Here is a 23,891-nt window from a genome sequence, read left to right as displayed (position 1 = left end):
TAATATAAAAAGAAATCTCGCCCAACCTTTTAAACCTATGTAAGGTAGACAATTTGAGTTTAGGTCTAGTCTCCCCCCCCCCCCCCCCCCCATATAAAGGATGAAATTAATGAATTTAGGCCTGAGAAAAAAGAGTGCAGTACTGATCCCTAAATATGTTGCAGGAACATTATGTTTAAACATCCAATTGTGGAACGTTGTTATTCCAAGATCTACTGATTTAAAATGAACTTTGTGGGACAACCATTTTAAATATGTAAATTGTCTCTTCAGAGAGGAAGAGGACCAGAACTCTAGTGCCACCTATTGGAAGTGGTAATCCTAAGTCAATATCAACCCTTTAACGAGATTTGCCATATGACTTGGGCAATTTGCATATTTGATTTCCCAGAAAAGCACGAATGGCATAAGGCTATGTGCCCACGCTAGCGTTTTTAAACGCTCCCCTTCCCAGAAATCGCGCGTCTTTTTCCGCGCGGTTTTTGACGCGTTTTTTGACACGCGATTTCTGGGATCATTGGGGATGGCTAAAAACGCTCAGCAATGCAGGAATTAATGAGCATGCTGCGTTTTTAGCCGCTAAGCGATTCCTGAGCGGTTAAAAAACGCATGCATTGGCACAAAAACCCAAAAACGCATGCTAATTAATTGGATGCATCTTTTAAGCGTTTCTGCAGCGTCTGATCTGGCTCAAACGCTGCGGAAACGCTTACAAAAACGCATCTTGGGCACACAGCCTAAGACTACTCACTTTGACATGGTAGGCCTGTCATGTCACTCTCCACAAGGAGAAACGTTACCCCTTATCCCAGTTTTAAGCCTATAACATAGCCAAAACTCATACTTTGCACTGACAAAAGGGGCAACACCCCGAAACAGTGTCTGCAAATTGAAATTCTGGTTTGGCTTTTATCCTATGTCATCTTGCAAGGTTTATTCAATTGTTGATATTGACTTTTAGGATTGCTACTTTCAATAGGTGGCGCTAGAGTTCTAGTCCTCTTCCTTTCTGAAGCGCTAATATGCAGACTGTTGCAGAATATGGTAATTTTCCTGTGAAATGCTATGATGAGCTGACATGGGAATACCCCTCTAATCTTATCCTCACATAGTACTCACTTTTTCCACTAAGAACCGTCCATGTTAGTTTTGTACATGATACCAAAGAATTCCCAAGTTCTCTTTTCTGTTAAGAGATATTCACTCTAGGAATTTCCAGATAACATTGTAATTTTTTTTTTTTTTTTCTCCTGTGTTCTGTCAGACCAAGGAGGAGCAGTCTCAGATCACCAGCCAAGTGACTGGTCAGATTGGCTGGAGACGTGAAGGGATCAAGTATCGTCGAAATGAGCTGTTCTTGGATGTTTTAGAGAGCGTTAACCTACTAATGTCCCCTCAAGGTAAGTACAGTGAGGTGCAGAGTTGTGGGTTTGTAAGGACTACTTGTGGCTCCAAACTGACTGATATTTTCTTCTACAGGACAGGTACTCAGTGCTCATGTGTCTGGGCGGGTGGTTATGAAGAGCTACTTGAGCGGTATGCCTGAATGCAAGTTTGGAATGAATGATAAGATTGTAATTGAGAAACAAGGCAAAGGAACAGCTGATGAGACCGGCAAAACGTAAGTGTAGGGAACCACTATACTTCTTTCTAGGATTCCTATGTGCACCAGATGCATTTCATCACCATCTTTGCAAACCCAATCACAGATTTATAAAGGCAATCTAACCGAAAAACTGTTTCTCACAGCAACTAATTGCAGCACAGTTCCTATTATAAGAGCAGTTCAACCCTTTGCCATCAGTCAGTTTTGGCCTGTGTGTGTGTATATGTCCTAAATATCACTGAAATATTCCAGTTACAAAGCTTTATTCATAGTGGAATGCGTTGAGAAAGATAAAACATAAAAATGGTCAATGTAAATCAAAATTGATATCACATAGAGGTCCACATTTGGAATCATACTCAAAATCAAAGTGGAAAGTCAAATTACAGCCTGATCCAACTTCATTAGAAATGCCTCAAGACCAGGATATGATGCTCTGTAGTGTGTGTGGCCTCCACGTGCCTGTATGACCTCCTTACAATGACAGGGTATGGCCTTTGATAAGGCAGCAGATGTTCTCCTGAGGGATCTCCTCCCAGACCTGGATAAAAGGGAATCTGTCACCCCATTTTTCGAGTATCAGCTGCTGGCACCGCCATCAGGGGCTAAGCCCCCGATGTAACCTGAAAGATAAGAAAAATGAGTTGTATTATGCTCACCGGGGGGCGGTCCGGTCTTGGTCCGATGGGTGTTTTGTCCGGCGCCTCCCATCTTCTAACTGTGACGTCCTCTTTTCTCGTTCGCCTTATTGGGGGACACAGAGACCATGGGTGTATGCTGCTGCCACTAGGAGGCTGACACTATGCACAAAAAAGGTTAGCTCCTCCTCCGCAGTGTACACCCCACCGACCGGCAGGGAATTCCTCAGTTTAGCTTAGTGTCAGTAGGAGGTGGACACGGGTCTTTCATTAGACCCATATCTACCTCGTCGTGCGTCGTTCCTTTACAGGTTCTACGGAGGGATACAGAGTGAAAAGTCACATCTGTACTCCCACATTGAGTCTGCGAGTACGGCGTGTACTGCCACCCCGTATCCTTGCAGTTCTCCGCGGCAGGACCAGCCAGACGGACGCCGACACCAAGACGTGCCAGCGACTCCAGGGGTCCTTGTCGCCAGTCTCCCTCCCACTCGCCTACCAGAGCCTGTCGGTTGGATGAGACGCAGGAGTTCTTCAGTCCCAGGTAACGGATCGGGGATGGGTGAGTATGGATTTTTTATTTTTATTTACCTGGCTGCCCATTCCCGACGGACAGGGGGTGCGCCTCTTCAATGGCACAGGGAGCGGGCGCTGCGGTCGCTCGCAGTCGCCCTACGCCCATAGGCACACCATGCTCCATATTGCTGGCCCCCGCGTTCCCCCCTTCCCTCCCTCCTTTCTGGGGACAGGGAGTACAGGGCCTCTTCCTCTCCTTCTTCCCTTGGACGCGGCTTTCGGCGGCGGCGGCGTCCTTTTTCCGACCTCCGCGCCGACCCCTTGCTGACAGGCGGCCGCCGCAACTAATTTAGGCCCCGGCTTTAGTTCGGGCCTACCGCAGCATCGCGGCCACGCCCCCCGCCCCTTTCTTCTAAGCGGGCTTCTCTCCCGCTCTTCCCAGGCCCTCCCACCGCCTGTCCTTCACCTGCCCAGCCTGCTATTGGCCAGAGGGCAGAGAGTTTTAACCCTGTGGTGTGCTCCGCCCTCCCTCCTCTCCTGGACGCGCGCTCTTTCTCAGGCAGGCGCCATTTTCCCAGCCTGTCAGCCGGACACCAGCTCGTCACCGGATATCACCATCTGCCAGCTGGTTTTTCGCTCAGGTGGTCTGTCGGCCGGATTTCGCTCTGACCCGCATCCACTGACAGGTCGCAGAGCATCGCTTCTGGGGACACCGGACCGTGAGTAGCTCTGCACTGCAGACTGACCCTTCTCCGCCCTCTGTCCCCCAACCTTCCGGCACTACCTCAGCTTTTCACTATGTCTAACTTCAGCCTGACGCCGTCCAGGGGCCATCTACTGCCCCAGGTGAGGGTGAACCCCCCCCACGCCTGGCTGGGCCTCCTCTCTATCTCAATCAGTGGCAGACCTCACCAAGGTGTCTCAGTCCCTGGTGACCGTTCTGGATACGTTGCCCCTGGACTCTTCGGCAGGGCCAAGCAGGTCCCAAGTTATTCCATCTGAGTCAGCCAGCGTTAGTCGCAAAAGACTCAGCCGGAATCCTCTCCTCGCCCCATCTCACCGCATAGCCCTTCTCAGCAGCCTCCCACTCGGGCCTCCTCTCCCGAGTCAGGTGAAGCGCTTTCGGACAGGTCATCTGAGGGGATTTTAGAGCTGGATTCAGACCAGGATGCAAACATGAAGGTCACAGTGCAGAACCTCACTGCAGCGATCCATCATACCTTCGATATTGCTGACTCCCCTGCGAAATCCTCAGATCAGGAGGTTTCGTTCAGACGGGCAGAAACTCCCTCCAGGGTATTTCCTTTCCATTCCGAGTTTGGAAAGATTTTTACCAGGGAAAGAGAGGATCCGACCAGACGCTTTCAAAGAGGAAAGCGTCTCGGCGTACTCTATCCATTCGCTAAGGAGCTCACGGACAACTGGTCTGCTTCTCCCTCGGTGGATCCGCCCGTGTCCAGGCTTTCCAATAATACGGTTCTCCCGCTTTCAGGTGTGGCGTCCCTAAAGGATTCTAATGACAGGATTATAGAATCCCTGGCGAAGTCTGCCTTCGAAGCGGCTTCAGCGGCTGTATGTCCAAGCTTGGCTTCTTCCTGGGCAGCAAAGGCCATAGCCACGTGGGCAGACTACCTTCGTCAGGGCATCTTGGATAAAGCGCAACCGGAGCGTTTGGCAGATCTCGCCAATCAGATCTTCCATGCGGGGGTCTATCTTCTTTCCGCTTCCTTGGATGCCGCATCCTGCGCAGTTCAGGAGTCAAGCAACGTAGTTGCAATTCGACGTACAATTTGGCTAAAGGCCTGGCAAGCGGACTTGTCTTCTAAAAAGTCCCTCACTAACCTGCCTTTTCAGGGGGTGCGCCTCTTTGGGTCCCAATCGTACCAGATTATTAAGGACGCCTCTGGAGGTACGAGTTCACTCCTCCCTCAGTCCAAGCCTCGCAGTCCTCCACTAAGGCGTCAGTTTCGACCCTTTCGGGCTTTCCGCCGTTTCAATACGGCAGACAACTCCAGCCAACAGAGACCGCAGGCTCGCCAGGATAGAAAGTTTCCTTCAGACCCACTCCTTCCTGGTGATCCCACTCTTCCCAGGGCAGACCGTCCAGATCTAGATCTGGACGGTCTACTTCAGCATGACTATCGTCGGGCACTCGAGGGGTCCTTCCAATTGGGAGATCGGCTTCCTTCAGGGACGTTTGGCTGGCCTCCGTAGAGGAAGCTTGGGTCAGGGAGGTCGTATCCTCAGGATACAAGATAGAGTTCGTCTCTCTTCCACGGGATCGTTTCTTCGAATCCCAGCCTCCAAAAGATCCAGCCTTGATCTCGGGGTTCTCTACGGCTATCGCCTCTCTCCTCAGTTCCGGGGTGATTGTGCCCTTTCCCGAATCGGAGCGCTTCACAAGGTTCTATTCGAACCTGTTTGTAGTGCCGAAAAAAAAAAAAAACGGCGCAGCTCGACCCATCTTGGTTCTCAAGCCGCTCAACAAGAGGGCCCGCCTTCGACACTTCCGCATGGAGTCGCTTCGCTCGGTCATCGCTTCCATGGAGGAGCAGGAATTCATGTGCTCAATAGACATCCAAGATGCCTATTTACATGTTCCAATTTTCTCCGGACATCAGAAGTTACTGCGTCTCGCGATTCGGCAGCACCACTACCAGTTCGTCGCACTGCCCTTCGGTCTTGCCACCGCTCCCAGAGTCTTCACTAAGATCATGGCTGCGTTGTTGGCTTCATTGAAGGTCAGAGGTCTCGTTCTTTTCCCGTACCTCGACGATATTCTGATCAAAGCGCCCTCATTTCAACAGGCTCACCAAAGTTTGTCAATCGTCCTGGACACTCTTTCCAATTTCGGGTGGATCATCAACAGGAAAAAGTCCTCTCTGATTCCTACCCAACCTCTGGTCTTTCTAGGCGGCCTACGGTTCGACACTCGTCGGTCAAGGGTCTTTCTCCCACAAGAGAAGATTCTCTCCCTGCAGCAGGAAGTACGATCGCTGCAGATCACACGACTCCCGTCCCTCCGTAAAGCCATGAGGGTCCTGGGAAAGATGGTGGCGGCGATAGAGGCAGTTCCCTTTGTCCAATTTCACGCCAGACCTCTCCTGCAGGCCATTCTGTCGAGGTGGAACAGATCGCCTCTGTCCCTGGATTGCCCTGTTCATCTTTCATACCGGATCAAGCGGTCCCTCAACTGGTGGTTGACGTCGCCTCTCATTCTATCGGGTCGTTCCTTTCTTCCCATTCACTGGCAGATAGTAACAGCAGATGCCAGTCTCCTCGGCTGGGGGGCAGTGTTCCGCAACCACACTGTTCAGGGCCGATGGTCGGATCGGGATTCAGCTCTGCCGATCAACGTCCTAGAGATTCGAGCGATCCATCTGGCTCTCGTTCACTGGGAGAAACTCCTCAAGGGACTGCCTGTCCGGATTCAGACAGACAATGCCACAGCGGTGGCGTATGTCAACCGCCAAGGGGGGACACAGTGTCTCAGCTCTGACGGAGGTGTCCAAGATTCTTCTTTGGGCGGAGATCTCCGTTCCGACAATCTCCGCGGTACACATTCCCGGCGTAGACAACTGGGCCGCCGATTTTCTCTGCCGGGAGGGCCTCGCGGCGGGGGAGTGGTCCCTACATCCGGAGGTGTTTCTTCTGCTCTTCCGTCGGTGGGGCACCCCGGACGTAGACCTCCTGGCGTCTCGCCTCAACAGGAAAGTCCCACAGTTTGTTTCCAGGTCTCGAGACACTCTGGCAGTGGGCGCCGACACTCTGGCCGTTCCTTGGTCGCAGTTCGAACTCCCCTACCTGTTCCCTCCCCTGCCTCTTCTGCCCAAGCTGTTGAAGAAGATCAAGGCAGAAGGAATTCCAGTCATTCTCCTTGCCCCGAATTGGCCCAGAAGGTCTTGGTTCGCGGACATTGTCAACCTTCTCGCGGACGCCCCCTGGAAGCTTCCAGACAGAACAGATCTGCTGTCTCAAGGTCCGATTTGCCACCCCAATTCTCGGCCGCTCATTTTAACGGCGTTGCTGTTGAGACCGAGGTTTTGAAACAAGCAGGATTTTCCAACCAAGTAATTCAGGCCATGATCGGAGCCAGAAAGCCATCTTCTTCCAAGATCTACTACCGTACTTGGAAGGCCTATTTCACTTGGTGTAAGTCCTATGGCTTCGCGCCCATGTCTTTTTCGCTCCCTTCAATCCTAGCGTTTCTTCAGGCAGGACTGGATGCGGGGCTTGCCCTCAGTTCCTTGAAAGGTCAGGTTTCGGCACTGTACATTTTGTTTCAAAAGACGTTGGCTTCCTGTCCTCAGGTCAAGACCTTTCTTCAGGGCGTGGCTCACACGGTTCTGCCGTACCGGGCGCCCGTGGATCCATGGGACCTTAATCTGGTTCTAGGGGTTCTGCAAGGTCCTCCCTTTGAACCTATCAGAGATATTTCCCTTTCTCTCCTTTCTTGGAAGGTAGCCTTTCTGGTGGCCATCACTTCCGTCCGGCGCGTGTCGGAATTGGCAGCTCTTGCCAATCTCCCTTCCTGGTACTTCACCATGATAAGGTGGTTCTACAGCCTCCGCCCTCTTTCCATCCGAAGGTGGTGTCTTCGTTTCACCTCAAGGAGGAGATCGTTCTGCCGTCCTTCTGTCCGAGTCCCGCTCATTCCCGAGAGCGGTCCTTCAACAAGCTGGATCTGGTTAGGGCGATAAGGGTCTATCTGTCTAGGACGACTCCCTTCCGAAAGACAGTCGCTTTTCATTATTCCAGACGGGGCGCGGAAAGGTCTCCCGGCGTCAAAGGCCACTGTTGCTCGCTGGATCAAATCGGCAATTTTGGAAGCCTACAGAGTTAAGCGTCGCGGAGCCCCTCCGGGATCAGGGCCCACTCTACTCGGGCAGTGGGTGCCTCCTGGGCGGTACGCCACAGAGCTTCTGTGCTGCAGCTTTGCAAAGCTGCATCCTGCTCATCGGTTCACACGTTTGTGAAATGCTGCAGAGTCCACACCTACGCTTCGGCGGACGCCAGCCTAGGTAGAAGGATTCTGCAGGCGGCGGTGGTGAGTCCGCTGGCCTGATGGAAGTTTGTTTCCCACCCCAGGGACTGCTTTGGGACGTCCCATGGTCTCTGTGTCCCCCAATAAGGCGAACGAGAAAACAGGATTTTTAAGTTGCTTACCGTAAAATCTGTTTCTCGGAGCCTTCATTGGGGGACACAGCACCCTCCCAAGTTCTACAACTCCTGTCCTTATGTTTGTTGGTTATTTACAGTTGAGTTGTCTGTTCTGTTTTTCAATCTATTCTGTTGCTTCTCCTACTGCTTTCTCACTAACTGAGGAATTCCCTGCCGGTCGGTGGGGTGTACACTGCGGAGGAGGAGCTAACCTTTTTTGTGCATAGTGTCAGCCTCCTAGTGGCAGCAGCATACACCCATGGTCTCTGTGTCCCCAATGAAGGCTCCAAGAAACAGATTTTACGGTAAGCAACTTAAAAATCCTGTTTTTTTGCTGCCTGTCGTGGCTCCTGTGCAGGCGCACTGCTCTGCCCTGTTGAGACATGATGTGCTCGATTGGATTCAGGTCTGGGGAACGGGCAGGCCAGTCCATAGCATTAATGCCTTCATTATGCACAAACTGCTGCCACATTTCTGCCACATGAAGGGCCTATCATTGTCATGCATCAGAAGGAACCCAGGGCCCACTGCATATGGTCTAAGAATCTCGTCATGGTACCTCTGGTTAGCACATGAAGATCTCTGCGATCTTCCAAAGAAATGTCCCCATAGACCATTTCTGACAACTCCCAAACCAGTCATGCTGGAAGATGTTGCAGGCAGCAGAACATTCTCCACAGCATCTCCCGACTCTCATGTGCTCAATGTGAACCTGCTATTATCTGTTAAAAGCACAGGGCGCCAATTTCAAATCTGTAAATCTCCCTGCACGGTGTTGGGCTGTAAATGCAACACCCACTTGTGGACATCGGGCCCTCATACCCCTCTGATGGAGTCTGTTTCTGACAGTTTGAGCAGACACGAGCATGTTAGTGGCCTTCTGGAGGTCATTTTGCAGGACTCTGGCACTGTTCCTCCTAGCACAAAGGAGTAGGTCGCGGTCCTGCTACTGGGTTGTTGTCCTCCTATAGTCGTCTCCTGGTGTACTGGCCTGTCCTCTGGTATTTGCACCATGCTCTCGACACTGTGCTGACAGATGCAGCTACCCTTCTTGCCAAAGCTTGCATTGATTTGCCATCCTGGATGAGCTGCACTACCTGAGCAACGTCTGCGGGTTGTAGACACTGCCTCATGCTACTGTACAGTACCTCTAGGGTGGAGAGCAATGACAAAATGCAAAGTGACCAAAACAGACAAAATGAATGAGAACAGCGACATGGTCTGTGTTCACCCCCTGCAGAACCACTACTCCTTTATAGGGGTTGTCTTTCGAACTGCCTATCATTTCTACCTGTTGTCTGTTCTGTTTGCACAACAGTAGGAGAAATTGATTCACAATCGGTGTTCCTTCATAACTGGAGTTATTTTATGCGTTCCCTTTATTTGAGGTGTGTGTTTATCATTTTTATGCAACATGACAGTGTTTGATAGTCTATCAAGCCCTGCCACAGGCAGTATCTGGCTGAGGAATGTCAAGGGCAATTATCAGGCCTCCTGTTGACATGGCACCCCCTCTTTTGCACTCCGGGGGTGTCGATAGGATGGTAATCTCCTTTTGTCAAACTCCTTACTTTATCTTTGTCACTTCTGACATTGGCATGTGAGGGGTTAAAGTGCTGGGATTTGGTGGTTTGGTCTTGTACACCAGCAGCCATCTCCTGCTTGCACACCACATGGGCACAACTGAGCCCGTGCCATCTCTTTTTGATGTAACTGCATTGGATTGCGATAAATCACCTGAAATCCTACAAATGGACAGTTGTCATTTTGTGAGAAGGGGTTAAGAAATGTCAGTTGCGCTCTGGGCTTTTTTGAACAGCTTTTCACTTGGACAGTTTTGATAAATGAGGTGGATTGTTTCACATGTATTAATCATTTATATAGGTAGATGTGTCTAAAAATCGGTCAGAAAACAAATTTTAAACTTTTTAATGTTTACAAGTGGCTTTTTTTTTTTTTTTCCCCCTGTAGTGGGAAACAATCCATTGCTATTGATGACTGTACATTCCACCAGTGCGTTCGGCTCAGCAAGTTTGATTCAGAACGCAGCATTAGTTTTATTCCACCCGATGGAGAGTTTGAACTGATGAGGTAAGATTTGTTTCCTTGCTCTTAACCGCATTCTGTTGTTGGGAAGGCCCGGAGTTGATCTCTGTTCAGCATCATTTCTTTATCCAGCTTTCCATTCGTGCAGCATCTGTTACGTTTACTACAACGTACAGTGCAGACTTATACTATACAGTCTTGTAATATGCCTATAATTTTCATGTGTGTGGCAATGACCGCTTTTCTGCTCGGTCATGCCATATATCCGAAAAAAGTGTCACATAATGTGGTGCTAGTCATGTGAAAAGAAAACAAAAAAAAAAACAGAATTTTGGTGCATATGTCTTCTGTATTCTCTCAACAGAAAATCTTATTTTACGTTTTAGATATCGAACCACAAAAGATATAATCCTTCCGTTTCGTGTCATCCCACTGGTTCGTGAGGTGGGACGTACTAAATTGGAGGTGAAGGTGGTCATTAAATCCAACTTTAAGCCTTCCCTGCTGGCTCAGAAAATTGAGGTACAATATTCTATGGTTTCTTAAGTACTATGGAAAACTTTGAGCAAGTGTGTTTTAAGGGCTCATACTCACTTGCGAGAGACCCGCACGATTCTCATGTGAGTCTCTCGCATGAAAACCTAGCACTGCCACCGGCACTAGGACCGGCGTGTGCGGCTGCATCTAAAGCACGGTGGCGCAGTGGATAGCACTGCAGCCTTGCAGCGCTGGAGTCTTGAGTTCAAATCCCACCAAGGACAACATCTGCAAGGAGTTTGTATGTTCTCCCCGTGTTTGCGTGGGTTTCCTCCGTGTACTCCGGTTTCCTCCCACATTCCAAAGACCTACTGATGGGGCTCACAATCTAAATTCCCTATCGGGGACAGTGATAATGTGTGCAAACTGTAAAGTGCTGCGGAATGTTAGCGCTATATAAAAATAAAGATTATTAAATACATGCAGCCGCCTGCTCCGGACCGAGTGCTGGCGGCAGTGCTAGGTTTTCATGCGAGAGACTCACACGAGAATCGTGCGAGTCTCTTGCAAGTGAGTATGAGCCCTAAGTAGTTAGGAAGCAAGCAGAAATCGCAACACTTAAAGCACTTGAGTTTTCCCATTTCACCTATGCATGGTTTGGTTTCTTTCCAAATATTCCGTTGGCTGATAATCTTGCACATTCTTAAGTGGCTCATTGCTCTACAGGTTCGAATCCCAACACCACTCAACACAAGCGGGGTGCAAGTCATTTGTATGAAGGGGAAAGCCAAATACAAGGCCAGTGAAAATGCCATCGTCTGGAAGTGAGTGAATAGAATAGTTTTAGATGAAATATTTCATTTGTACTCCTATATTTTTGCAGTTGACCTAAAGTAGTTAACTTTTTAAAAAGGGTTGGCCCTGAAAAACACTTCTCGCCTTTCCAAAAGATGGTTAATTATCATTAAAATGTTGAGAACACCCCTCCCCACCCCTTCACTGATTGCTAGAACAGGGAACAGAAACCCTTAGAAGTGATTTAAAATGGAGGGTAGAACACATAACTAACCGCTGATCCATTCTCTGGAATGGGAGTTCAGCCTCATGAGCCCTGTTTCTATTGATCTGTGACACCCCCAGCATTTAAACATATTAGCCAGGCAATGTTTTCTAGTGGCCAACCCCTTTTAGATATAAGTAGAATTCATTCCACAAGACTTTAACCCCTTACTGACCGCTGACGGGATAGTAAGTCAGCGGTCAGTATCCCCCGCTTTGAGGTGGGCTCCAGTGGTAAGCCAACCTCAAATCCGCGACATTTCAGCTGTTTTAAACAGCTGACAAATGCCCGCAATAGGCGCGCGCAGAATCGCGATCTGCCCGCGCCTATTAACTAGTTAAATCCCACTGTCAAACTCTGACAGAGGGCATTAAACTAGAACTTCCGGGACGTGGCCGGAAACTAGCACATCGCTGACCCCCGTCACGTGAACGGGGGTCAGCGACGCTTTAACATAACAACCTGAGGTCTCCTCGAGACCTCTATGGTTGTTGAAGGCAGATTGCTATGAGTGCCACCCTGTGGTCGGCGCTCGTAACAATGCTGTAATTCTACTACATTGAGGCGATCTGAGCATCACCTCTATGTAGCAGAGCCAATCGTGCTATGGCAGCTTCTAGCCTCCTATGGAGGCTATTGAAGCATGCCAAAAGTAAAAAAAGAAAGTGTTTAATATTAAAAATATAAAATAAAAAAACAAGTTTAAATCACCCCCCTTTCGCCCAAATCAAAATAAAACAATAAAAAATCAAGCCTACACATTTGTTATCGCTGCGTTCACAATTGCCCGATCTATCAAAAAAAAGATTAACCTGAATGCTAAACCGCATAGCGTGAAAAAAAAAAAATCAAAACGTCAGAATTAACGGGTTGTTTTTTTTTTTGTTGTTGTTGCTGTGACATTGCATTAAAATGCAATAACGGGCGATCAAAATGTATCTGCAAAAGTGGTATCATTAACGTCAGCTCGACGCGCAAAAAATAAGCCCCACCTGACCTGAGATCACGAAAAATGGAGACTCTACGGGTCTTAGAAAATGGCACTTTTCTCTCTTTTTTTTTTTTTTTTTTTTTTTTTTTTTTTTTTAAAGCAAACTTTGGAAAAAATTTTCACCACTTAGCTAAATGAGAACCTAGACATGTTTGGTGTCTATGAACACGTAATGACCTGGAGAATCATAATGGTAGGTCAGTTTTAGCATTTAGCAAGCCTAGTAAAAAAGCCCAAAAAAGAAAATTGTGGGATTGCGCTTTTTTTTGCAATTTCACGGCACTTGGGATTTTTTTTCCCGTTTTCGAGTACACTACATCGTAAAACCAATGGTGTCATTCAAAAGTACAACTTGTCCCGCAAACAATAAGCCCTCACGTGGCCATATTGACGGAAAAATAGTTATGGCTCCGGAAAGAAGGGGAGCGAAAAATCTAATAACTCCGGTCATTAAGGGGTTAAAGTAAAATTTCTGCAAAGTCCATTATGTTCATGAAAATCCGCTATGTGACAGACATTTTCCAGACCTGTCAGTATTGGCACGTTTGGTCCACAAATTGACGGAAATTAAAACTAAAGTCCACATTTCAAATAAATCTGCATGCTTTTGCCAACTGTAGATGTGTGAATTCATCCTAATCTAAGGAGGAAGGAAATGAAAAGGCATTTTACTACTTAAAAAAGTCAACTTTCTCAAAATGTTTTTTTTTTTTTTTTTTTTAAGCCACTTCAAGTATAATGTGGCCCCTTGACTTTTTAGGTAATGTTTCAGCTCTTCTAGATTTAAAGGGCTGTCCCATGAACAAAAAACATTAATTTTAAAGCTTGCATCGTAGAGCAAAAGAGCAAACCGTGTTTTTCATTACTCATTATCATTACTACTATCTGACACAGTTAAAGGGGTTGTCCCACAAATAAAGTTCCTTTTAATCAATGGATCTTGGAGTAATAATTTTTGTTGAGATAATCTTATAAATGTGCCCCTGCTGTGTACTGTATAACGTCTGAGTTTGACCGTACAGGGACATGGTCTGATCATACCACACGTACGGGCAGGAATGGGGGAGCAAGAGAGCCTGGTATCACGGCTGTTGATCATACCACATGTCCTGGGCAGGAGGGGGAGCAAGAGAGGATACAGACCGGACAGCCTGGTATCACGGCTGATTATGTGTGAGGCAAATCCGACGTTTTTTCAACAGGCAAAGAAATGTTTTGCCTCACAGCAGCTGCGATCCTCTGCTGTAATGTCTGTATACTCTTTTTTGCATCCTTCCCTACCCAGCAACTGTGGCATGAACAGACCATGTTCTGTTTCAGGTTTTCCTTTTTCTTTTTTTTTCTTTTATAGAAACTTGTAAGAAATTTTAGGGGGGCAATAAAACCTAGGAAGAGTCCTCTTTGCATCCTGATCCGATGTAGATGAGCATGGTATGTTGTAACCCATTTTCTGATGCCTTATCGCTTAGGATAAAACGGATGGCTGGAATGAAGGAATCACAGATTAGTGCAGAGATTGAGCTCTTGCCGACCAATGACAAGAAGAAATGGGCACGTCCTCCTATTTCCATGAACTTTGAGGTAAGACAGAACCTTTGTAGGCCGGTGACAGGGTGAGCTGAACGTGAAGATGTTGCCTGTATTAACCAGCATGGGTGGGTGTTTTTTATATGAAAGTGCTGGAATCTCCTTACTATTGATACTGGTTTTACTTTTGGCATAGCAATGTGTCCTATGATGACAGTGGTAAGCATCTTTTACTGCAGTCAGTGTACACAAATGTCTCTGTAACAGATTAACTTTGGTTTCTTACTTTCCCTAGGTCCCCTTTGCTCCGTCTGGCCTGAAAGTTCGTTACCTGAAAGTGTTTGAGCCTAAGCTGAACTACAGCGACCATGATGTGATAAAATGGGTGCGATACATTGGCCGCAGTGGAATCTATGAGACACGTTGTTAATGCATCGATATTTAGAGAGGAGGGAGCCACTTCCATGGTTAATGCTGCCCCATCACACTACATTCCGATGGGGTGACCCCAAGTTACAAACGGGAGGCATTTCTCTCAGGCTCAGAAGAGTGGAAAATGCTCCTTACTTTCTTGCTTCTTCTGCCCGACCATTACAGTCATTTGGCTCATTAACCCCATTCAGTCTGGAGGCTCTGCACAGATTCAGCTTTGGAAAGGTTAACCACACTTAGAGATCTCCAATTTAAGGGATCTTCTTGTCCACCTTGCTGCTATGTGGTTTTATTAAAACCCTTCTTACATGCAGGTGCCCCCGACCTTGTATACCACCATACCGTCTGTGATATTGCTGGCAGATAGTATTTCTGAATAGTGTAGTGCTTCCTGCACGCTTCCCATCACATCCCTCTTACCAGTAGCTAGCAGCATCATTTTTACTGTGTCCAAGTATTTGTTTGTCAATAACTATTAACGCTGTCGCAGGCCAGATCAACAACAAGAGGGCAATGCGGAGTTCTGACATCAATATATGGGATAGGGAATCGCAGAATGATCACTCTACTTGGAGGGGGGATTACTGCTATGTTTTGAGGGTTATTGTCTACAATGTTTATGACCAAATCTAGGGGAAAGGGGTATTTGATGCTCCTGGGGGGGACCCTTTCCCTAATTTTTTTTCTCAGTGAAGAGGAGGAAAAGACCATGTTATAAACGTCACACAGAATTTGTCATGGAGTGCAAAGAATAAAACATATCACTGCCAGTGAGCAGTGACTAATTCTAAAGCGGCAAGGATGGGATCCTGTAGCTACCACTGATGTGATTTGTGTGGCCCTGTGACCTTTCTCATGTCCCTGTACTCCTTGTGCCGTGATTTGCTCTGTTTTTTTCTTTGTGATGGTCGAACCATAAGCCTAATAAACAGTGTAGAAAATGAAGCCTTTAATTTATTTATGCAAATATTGCCATTAAACAATTGTACCACATTAACTTATTCTGCAGCAATTCCTCAAATAGGGCATAAATATAAAACCCGAAAGATCTTCCTGCATCATCTTTTAATTATAACGTACAGCAGAAATTAACTGTGGCCCCTCTTCATCAGTGTTACTGCAGATTTCTGCATTAACACTTTGCATAATGCGAGGTTACTCCAAAAGCTCTACAACTTTGCGTCTTGGCTTGCTTTGCCAAAGCGATCAGAGTTGGGGAGGGACTGAGAGCCAGCAACACCCGGTCGTCTAATTCATGATGAGGTGTGTGTGTGGTGTACCTTACACCACAAACGTTACTCCAGTTAAATGTGTAGCAAGATGCACGTCACTTTTAATACACTCGATTCATTAAGAATTGTGTGCATTTTAATGAATTGTGTGCATCACATGCTTTCTCAAGACTGATGTGTAAAATGCAATTCCTGATGAATAAGGGCCTAACTTTAGACTGTTGCAATTTGAAAGCATTTGGCTACAGTATGCAACTTTAGGCTGTGTCCATATTTGCTGATCTGATCCTATTTACATCCTGAGTACACGAGCACCATTGTGTATGCAGCAACAAGCATTGATGATTGGAGAATGCCCCTTTTGGGTTAAATTGTCACACATAAGGGTGTTGTCTTATCCTCTCTCCAGCTTCCTTGCCTTCCTATTTGCTGGGAGTGGTACTCTTATGTGCTTGACAGTTTTGGACTAATGGCATGGTTGCGAAAATGGCCAAAACTATGTGCTCTTCAATGCTGCAATCAAAGGCAGTGTTGCCTATACAACATTGGCAGAGCACAGTTGCATTGAGGTTGGGCAGCTTCTTGGCAGTGCTTCCAAGCGCTGTTGAGTATCTTGTAAAACCTGCACAAATTCGAACTCATAGGCAAGAAGAAGCACACCGCTTTAAGGGCTGACAAAACAAGTATATTTCAAAGTTGCTAGATTTTACATGGTTAAAAACTTTTCTCCTACGCCTCATTGGGGGACACAGAGACCGTGGGTGTTATGCTGCTTGCCACTAGGAGGACACTAAGTAAACCAGAAAAAAAGCTAACTCCTCCCCTGCAGTACACATCCTCTCGCTGGATGAGATTTCTCCAGTTCATGCTTGGTGTCTGTAGGAGGCACTTGGGTCTGGCGTCAGACCCCACCGATTTTATTTTATTTTTGAATTTTCTGGAAATTTTTTTTTAATTAACGGAGTGAAGGGGGCGACAGTTCCTTTCTATGGCCCGCTCTCCTCCGAACCAACAACAGGCAAGCACGCGGAGTATACCTCCCCGTACGCTTTCCTGCGACGTTTGGGGCTGAGGGTTCCTCTGGCAATAATGGCGATGATCCTTACAGCCGGGGGAAAAGTTCCGGTAATCCACGGATACGAGGGCAGGCGCACAGAATGGAGAAGACTGGACAGCGCTTCCGGAGGCCCTGAATCGGCTCCATAGCTCTCCATCCCCCTACCATAGGGAGGATCGATTGCGCATGACCCTTTAAAAACTCCTCCAGCTCTGCTACATCAGCCCAGGAGGATGGGAGCCTGCATGGATGGCCCGGACAGTGCTGAGCATTGGAGTTGAGGAATGGGGTCGGGTCCTGGCCCCTGGGAGAAGCGCTGACTTGATGTCCGGCCCACTCGCCCTTACGACAGAGTTCCCCAACTCCAGTCCTCAAGGCCCACCAACAGGTCATGTTTTCAGGATTTCCCTTGTTTTGGGCAATACTAAGGAAATCCAGAAAACATGACCTGTTGGTGGGCCTTGAGGACTGGAGTTGGGGAACCCTGCCTTACGAGACGCGCAATTCTAATCTCGGGGGCCATGTCTTTTTACCTCAGCCTGCTCTGGACACGAGCTGTGAGGCGAGCATTCTGCCGGATACTGGGTGACACCGCAGGGCCACCGCTATTCCTCCCGGGGGACACAGCACAGGACTGGGTAAGCTGCATCTGCCCTCAGATTAAAGCTTAACCCCTTCCCGGCACATTCCCTGCAGCTGCAGACAGACTGCCGTTAACCCTTTCAGGAGCGCTATGTCAATCTAAGGAGGCTAAACGGGCTGCTATAAAGCACACTCCTGAGTAGGCTGCGTCCCTGTCACCATCTGTGGAGTCTCTGACCCAGGCTATATTCTCCCTCCGGGAGGACTCTTTAAGTCAGAAAGCGTCCTCACCTCCCGAGGGGGACTCTGGCGGCCGGGAACCGTCCACCAGCAGGGGCCGTACTCGCTCAAGGGATGGTCAGGTCTCTAGAAAGAGGACCCATGACGCGTCCCATTCGCGCTTCAGCAGCGGCGACTCCTGTGTCTCGCTCTCCCTCTCCTGAGGTTCACAGCGAGCACGACTCTGAATTCGAATCTGACACATCGGTTCCTCAGAATCCCCCAACTGATCAAGAGTCCCTTGATTCTCTTATAGAATCAGTCAACAGGATTCTGAAGTTCGATGAGGAAAACATTCCCGCTCCAGCACACCCTATTTCATTTAAGAAATCCAAGCTTGTGCGCAGGTTATTCACCAGCCATCCGGAGTTTAAGGAAATTGTCCAGAAACATAGGGATCGTCCACATAAGCGGTTCACAGGGCAAAAGTCTACTCGGGCTAAATACCCTTTTGATCCAGACCTTATGAAGGATTGGTTACAGTCCCCTCCGGTGGACCCCCCTGTATCGCGTCTTGCTTCTAAGACGCTCCTATCAGTTTCGGAGGGTTCCTCAGTCGGAAACCCCTCCGATCGTCAAATTGACTACCTTGCCCGTTCAGTTTTTGAAGCTTCAGGAGCAGCGCTTTTTCCATCTTTCGCGGCTATTTGGGTCACTAAGGCAATGGCCGCTTTTGCAGAGGTCTTGATTAATGCCTTCCAGGGCACCAATCTTCCTCCGGAGGCAATCTCTGTTGCCAGGCAGATAAGTCACGCGGCAGACTTTGTAGTAGACGCTTCTTTTGATGCCGCCAATTGCGCTGCTCAAACTGCCGCTAATGCGATCTCCATCAGAAGAGCCCTATGGCTCTGCGATTGGCGGGCGGATGCCACATCTAAAAGATCGTTGACCTCTCTCCCCTTTCAAACTGGTCGTCTTTTTGGAGAGAAACTGGACCAGCTCATTTCTGATACTACCGGGGGGAAAAAGGCTATTCGGTCAACAGCCAACGCGTTTTTGATCTTTTCGCAACAATTCCGGTTGGCCCTCCTCTACCTTCTCTTCCGGATCAGGTCGGTCCCTGCGTGGAGACAGAGGCTCCCAGGTCTCATACAGACCTAACCACTCTTGGAAACCCAGGCCTAGGGCTTCTGGATCTAGGGGAGCCAGATCTCATAAATCTACCTAATGACTTATTGCGGCATCCGGTGGACACCGACCAAAGTAGGCGGTCGCCTACTTTCCTTCAGCCACACCAGGCTCGCAGTCGTCCACAAGTGAGTCAGAGAGCTGCTGTCCTCCGGATACAAGATGTCTTTCCCTTGGGGGAGAGGAAAACTAAGAGCCTTCCTTCGGGCTGTTCAGGCTCTGCTAAGGGATGGAGTCATCATTCCGGTCCCTCATCATGAAAGGTTCACGGGATTTTATTCTAACCTTTTTGTGGTCCCAAAAAAAGGACGGGACAATGCGACCCATTCTGGATCTCAAACTGTTAAATCAGTTTGTCAAGGGAAGGCGATTCTGAACGGAATCTCTCCGATCAGTTGTCTCTTCCATGGAAAGAGTTCCTAGCATCCATCGACATCAAGGATGCTTACCTTCACATTCTGATCTGCCCATCTCACCAGCAGTTCCTGCGGTTTGCAATTCACGAACACTTCCAGTTTGTTTCCTTGCCCTTCGGACTCGCCACCGCCCCCAGGGTCTTTACCAAGGTCATGGCGGCTGTCATTGCCATTCTCCACTCTCGGGGAGTAGTGGTGTTTCCGTATCTGGACGACCTGCTCATCAAGGGTCCATCCCTTCCAGCCTGCGAGGAATCCATGGATATAACAATATACACTTTCTCGCCTGGGGTGGAAGATAAACTTCGAAAAGTCTTTCCCAAAACCAGCTATGCGGATTTCCTTTTTAGGAATGATCTTGGACACTTCCGGACAGGTTGGTCATTCTCCCTCCAGAAAAGACCCAAGCTTTACAACAGGCAGCACGGACTCTTTCCCGACCAGTTTCTCACTCCATTCGTTTCAGCATGAGAATTCTCGGAAAGATGGTGGATGCGATGGAAGCAGTTCCATTTGCACAGTTCCATCCCTGTCCCTTACAACATGCGTTGCTGTTAGCTTGGGACAAGAAGCTGCTCTCCCTGTACTGTCGGATCCTTCTGTCCCTGCGGGTCAGGCAAGCCCTCAGGTGGTGGACACTGAGGTCCTCCCTGCATCAAGAGAGGTCTTTTGTCCCAGTAAGATGGTTGATAGCAACCACCGACGCAAGCCTTCTCGGCTGGGGTGCGGTCTTTTGTCACCACACGGCACGGTCGTTGGTCAACCCGAGAGTCACGTCTACCCATCAACATTTTGGAGATACAAGCAATCAGATTAGCTCTACGGAGTTTCCACCATCTCCTCGCGGGTGACCCCATCAGGATCCAATCCGACAACGCCACGGCTCTAGCGTATATCAACCGCCAGGGAGGTACCCGGAGCAGGATGGCCATGCACGAAGTGAGTCACATCCTCCATTGGGCAGAGACCAACTATTCGCCCATCTCAGCAATCCACATCCCGGGCGTAGAAAATTGGTGCGGCAGATTTTCTCAGTCGTCAAGGCATTGCCTCGGGAGAGTGGTCTCTTCATCCGGAAGTCTTTCAGCAGATTTGCTGTCGTTGGGGGACTCCGGATGTGGATCTCATGGCCTCAAGACTAAACAACAAGGTTCCTCGGTTCATTGCCCGATCCATGCGCCATCGGAGCGGACGCCCTAGTTCTGCCATGGCACCGGTTCCAGCTCCCGTACATCTTCCCTTGCTTCCGAGGGTCATCAAGAAGAGCAGAGGGAGTACCAGTGATCCTAGTCGCGCCAGATTGGCCACGCCGAGCATGGTATGCAGAACTAATACAACTAGTCGCCAACGTCCCCTGGTGACTTCCAGATCGCATGGATCTACTCTCACAGGGCCTGATTTACCACCAAAACTCCGGGGCCCTGTCTGACGGCGTGGCCGTTGAATCCTGGATTTTAGCACAGGCTGGGTTCTCTCACGACGTGTTTTCCACCATGATTTAGAGCTAGGAAACCTGTGTCCATGCGCATCTATCACTGCACCTGGAAAGCCTTCTTTTCGTGGTGCAAGGATCATGGTCGATCCCTTCTGGTGTTCTCCATTCCGGCCATATTGGAATTCCTTCAATCCGGATTAAAGTCAGGACTCGCGCTTAGCTCACTCAAGGTCCAAATTTCAGCCTTGTCAGTGCTTTTCCAGCGCAAAATTGCCGCCAAACTTCAGGTCAAGACGTTCATTCAGGGAGTCCCCCATGTAGCGCCTCCTTATAGAAGGCCATTGGAATCATGGGAGCTTAATCTGGTTCTCGGGGCCTTACAAGAGGCTCCTTTCGAACCGCTGCAGGATGTGTCACTGACCGTCCTCTCTTGGAAGGTGGTCTTGTGGCAATTACGTCAATTAGACGAGTTTTGGAATTGACGGCCCTGTCCTGCCGTTCTCCGTTCTTGAATTTTCATCAGGACAAGGCAGTTCTCAGGACGTCCCCGTCCTTTCTGCCCAAGGTCATCTCTTTCCATCTCAACGAGGAAATTGTTTTGCCTTCCTTTTGTCCGGCGCCAGTCCATGGCATTGAGAAGGTCCTCCACACCCTGGATGTGGTTAGGGCTCTGAGATGGTACATCTCAGACGGCTCCTTTCCGCAAGTCAGATGTCCTGTTCATACTTCCTGAGGGGCATAGGAAGGGTCTAGCCGCTTCAAAAGCAACGCTAGCCAGGTGCATTCACTTGGCGATTCAGGAATTCTACAGTGTCAAGAACGCGCCTGTCCCAGCAGGGATTGAGACGCACTCTACCCGGTCAGTGGGCGCTTCTTGGGCCATTCGGCACCAGGCCTTGGCAGAACAGGTCTGCAAGGCTGCAACTTGGCCCAGTCTGCATACTTTTACCAAACATTACCAAATTCATTCTCGGCCTCTGCGGATGCAGCTCTCGGCAGACGCATCCTGCAATCGGCAGTACCTCAGCATTGACTCAATGGTACATGGGGAATTAGCAGATGTATGCTCCCCACCCAGGGTCTGCTTTAGGACGTCCCACGGGCTCTGTGTCTCCTAATGAGGCGTAGGAGAAATAGGGATTTTTGTGTACTCACTGTAAAATCCTTTTCTCCGAGCCATTTGTTGGGGGACACAGCACCCACCCTGTTTAGCCTACTGGCTCATTGTAGCATTCTTAGGTTGTGACATGGTTATCGTTGACTGTTTAAGCTCCTACTGCTTTTTTCATTGAACTGGAGAAATCTCATCCAGCGAGAGGGTGTATACTGCAGGGGAGGAGCTAACTTTTTTTCTAGTTTACTTAGTGTCCTCCTAGTGGCAAGCTGCATAACACCCACAGTCTGTGTCCCCAAATGAATGGCTTGGAGAAAAGGATTTTACGGTGAGTACACAAAACTCCCTTTTTCTATTTTTCAGTATTGTGCATAAAGATATAGCGATAATGATATTTTTAACCAGTGTGCTAATCACTTGTGTGAGGTGCAGGCTGAAAAGAGAAACAATTTTTTTTTTTTTTTTTTTTTTTTTTTTGTCACTAATAACACCAAAGGGATGGGGGAGATCCTCCAAGGACAGGAAACCTTCAAGATAAAAAGGATGGCATCTGGCTATGCATCAGTAGGTTTCCTGTCATTGATGGGGAACCTTTCTGCAAGGTGCTGCCTACCAAACTTAGGGTGGTGCTTAAATCTAATGAAATCCAGACTGCAGCAATTAAGGTCACAAGGCTTCCTGGGCCTCATAATAGACTCAGAAGCAAGAATGTAGTCTCTCAGAGGAAAAAGCGGAACCGGGTTACAGTAGCCTACATAAACCACCAAGGGGGTAGACCTTTTTGCTTCCAGGAAGAACAGGAAGGTCCAGAAATTCTGTTCTCTCAGCCTGAGGGAGAATCCTCACATGGTGGACTGCTTCAGGATGAAATGGACCCTCAGGCTCGTCTATGCATTTTTCCCTGTATGTTTGATCTTGTCAGTCCAAAAGAAAATCGGAGGATGAAGCAAGGATTATTTTCATAGCCCCTTTTTGCTAACAAGACCGTGGTTCTTTTGGCTGAGAGCAATGTCTGTCACGGATCCATGAGTTCTCCCGGAAGACCCAGATCTTCTATCCCAAGGACCATTTCATCACACCCAAGTGTCCAGGCTGCTTTTAACAGCCTGGAACTTGAAATGTTGATTCTAGAGACAGAGGGTTTTTCCTCTAGATTAGTCTCTACCCTGCTTACCAGTAGGAAACCAATAACTACACATGTATGGGAGGACTTGGGGTAAAAAATTCTTGTCCTCTACAGTGGTGGATGTAGAGGGAAAGAATGAAAAACGTTTTAACATCTAACCTAGAGTTCCTTCAGAAGGGACTATAGTGGGGTCTTTCAGTCAGCACTCTTAAAGGGAATCTGTCACCTCACTTTTGGCATATAAGATGCGGCCACAGCCATCAGGGGCTTATCTACAGCATCCTGTAATGCTGTAGATAAGCCCCCGATGTAACCTGAAAGATAAGAAAAATGAGTTAGATTATACTTACCGGGGGGCGCAGTTCGGTGGGTGTCACGGTCTGGCACCTCCCATCTTCTAGCGATGACGTCCTCCTGCCACGGCTCCTGCGCAGGCGTACTTTATCTGCCCTGTTGAGGGCAGAGTAAAGTACTTCAGTGCACAGGTGCTGGACCTCTCTGACCTTTCCAGGCGCCTGTGCACTGCAGTACTTTATCTGCCCTGCTGAGGGCAGAGTAAAGTACGCCTGCACAGGAGCCGCAGCAGAAGGACGTCATCACTAGAAGATGGGAGGCACCGGACCGCCCCTGAGTGAGTATTAATATAACTTGTTTTTCTTATCTTTCAGGATCCATCGGGGGCTTATCTAAAGCATTACAGGATGCTGTAGATAAGCCCCTGATGGCTGTGGCCACATCTCATAGGCCAAAAATGTGGTGACAGATTCCCTTTAAGTTTCAGGTCTTGGCCCTGGGAGCATTGTACAGTTATAATCTGGCAGGCAATAAATGGGCCTCTAGAAGATTTATCAAGACCTGTAGTAGATCTAGACCAATCCCTTCCTATAGAGCCCCTCCTTGGGACCTGAATCTAGTCTTAATGGCATCAACCCCTTACTGACAGAGCCAATGTTGTACTTAATGACCAAGCCAATTTTACAATTCTGACCAATGTCACTTTGAGGTTGCAACTCTGGAATTCTTCAACGTATCCCACAGATTCTGAGATTTTTTTTTTTTGTGACCTGTT

At 48.4% G+C, this 23,891-nt stretch overlaps 1 protein-coding gene across 3 annotated transcripts in view; it reads left to right on the top strand.

Moving 5' to 3' along the window:
- AP2M1 (adaptor related protein complex 2 subunit mu 1) overlaps positions 1-15,398 on the top strand; it is a 35,776-nt gene extending 20,378 nt beyond the window's left edge. For all 3 annotated transcript variants that reach the window (XM_073589261.1, XM_073589262.1, XM_073589263.1), the window contains exons 5-11: positions 1,265-1,400; positions 1,480-1,621; positions 9,892-10,011; positions 10,353-10,488; positions 11,170-11,267; positions 13,964-14,075; positions 14,317-15,398. In XM_073589261.1, the coding sequence (XP_073445362.1) occupies positions 1,265-1,400; positions 1,480-1,621; positions 9,892-10,011; positions 10,353-10,488; positions 11,170-11,267; positions 13,964-14,075; positions 14,317-14,451 (879 nt within the window). In that variant the 3' untranslated portion in view covers positions 14,452-15,398. The remainder of the gene's footprint in view (positions 1-1,264; positions 1,401-1,479; positions 1,622-9,891; positions 10,012-10,352; positions 10,489-11,169; positions 11,268-13,963; positions 14,076-14,316) is intronic.
- The last annotated feature ends 8,493 nt before the right edge of the window (positions 15,399-23,891 follow it).

Source organism: Dendrobates tinctorius, unplaced genomic scaffold (genome assembly GCF_039654945.1).
Source record: "Dendrobates tinctorius isolate UK_male_01 unplaced genomic scaffold, ASM3965494v1 ptg000107l, whole genome shotgun sequence".
Taxonomy (NCBI): domain Eukaryota; kingdom Metazoa; phylum Chordata; class Amphibia; order Anura; family Dendrobatidae; genus Dendrobates; species Dendrobates tinctorius.
Note: the sequence above shows the minus strand (reverse complement) of the source record. Positions and strands in the feature narration are given on the sequence as shown.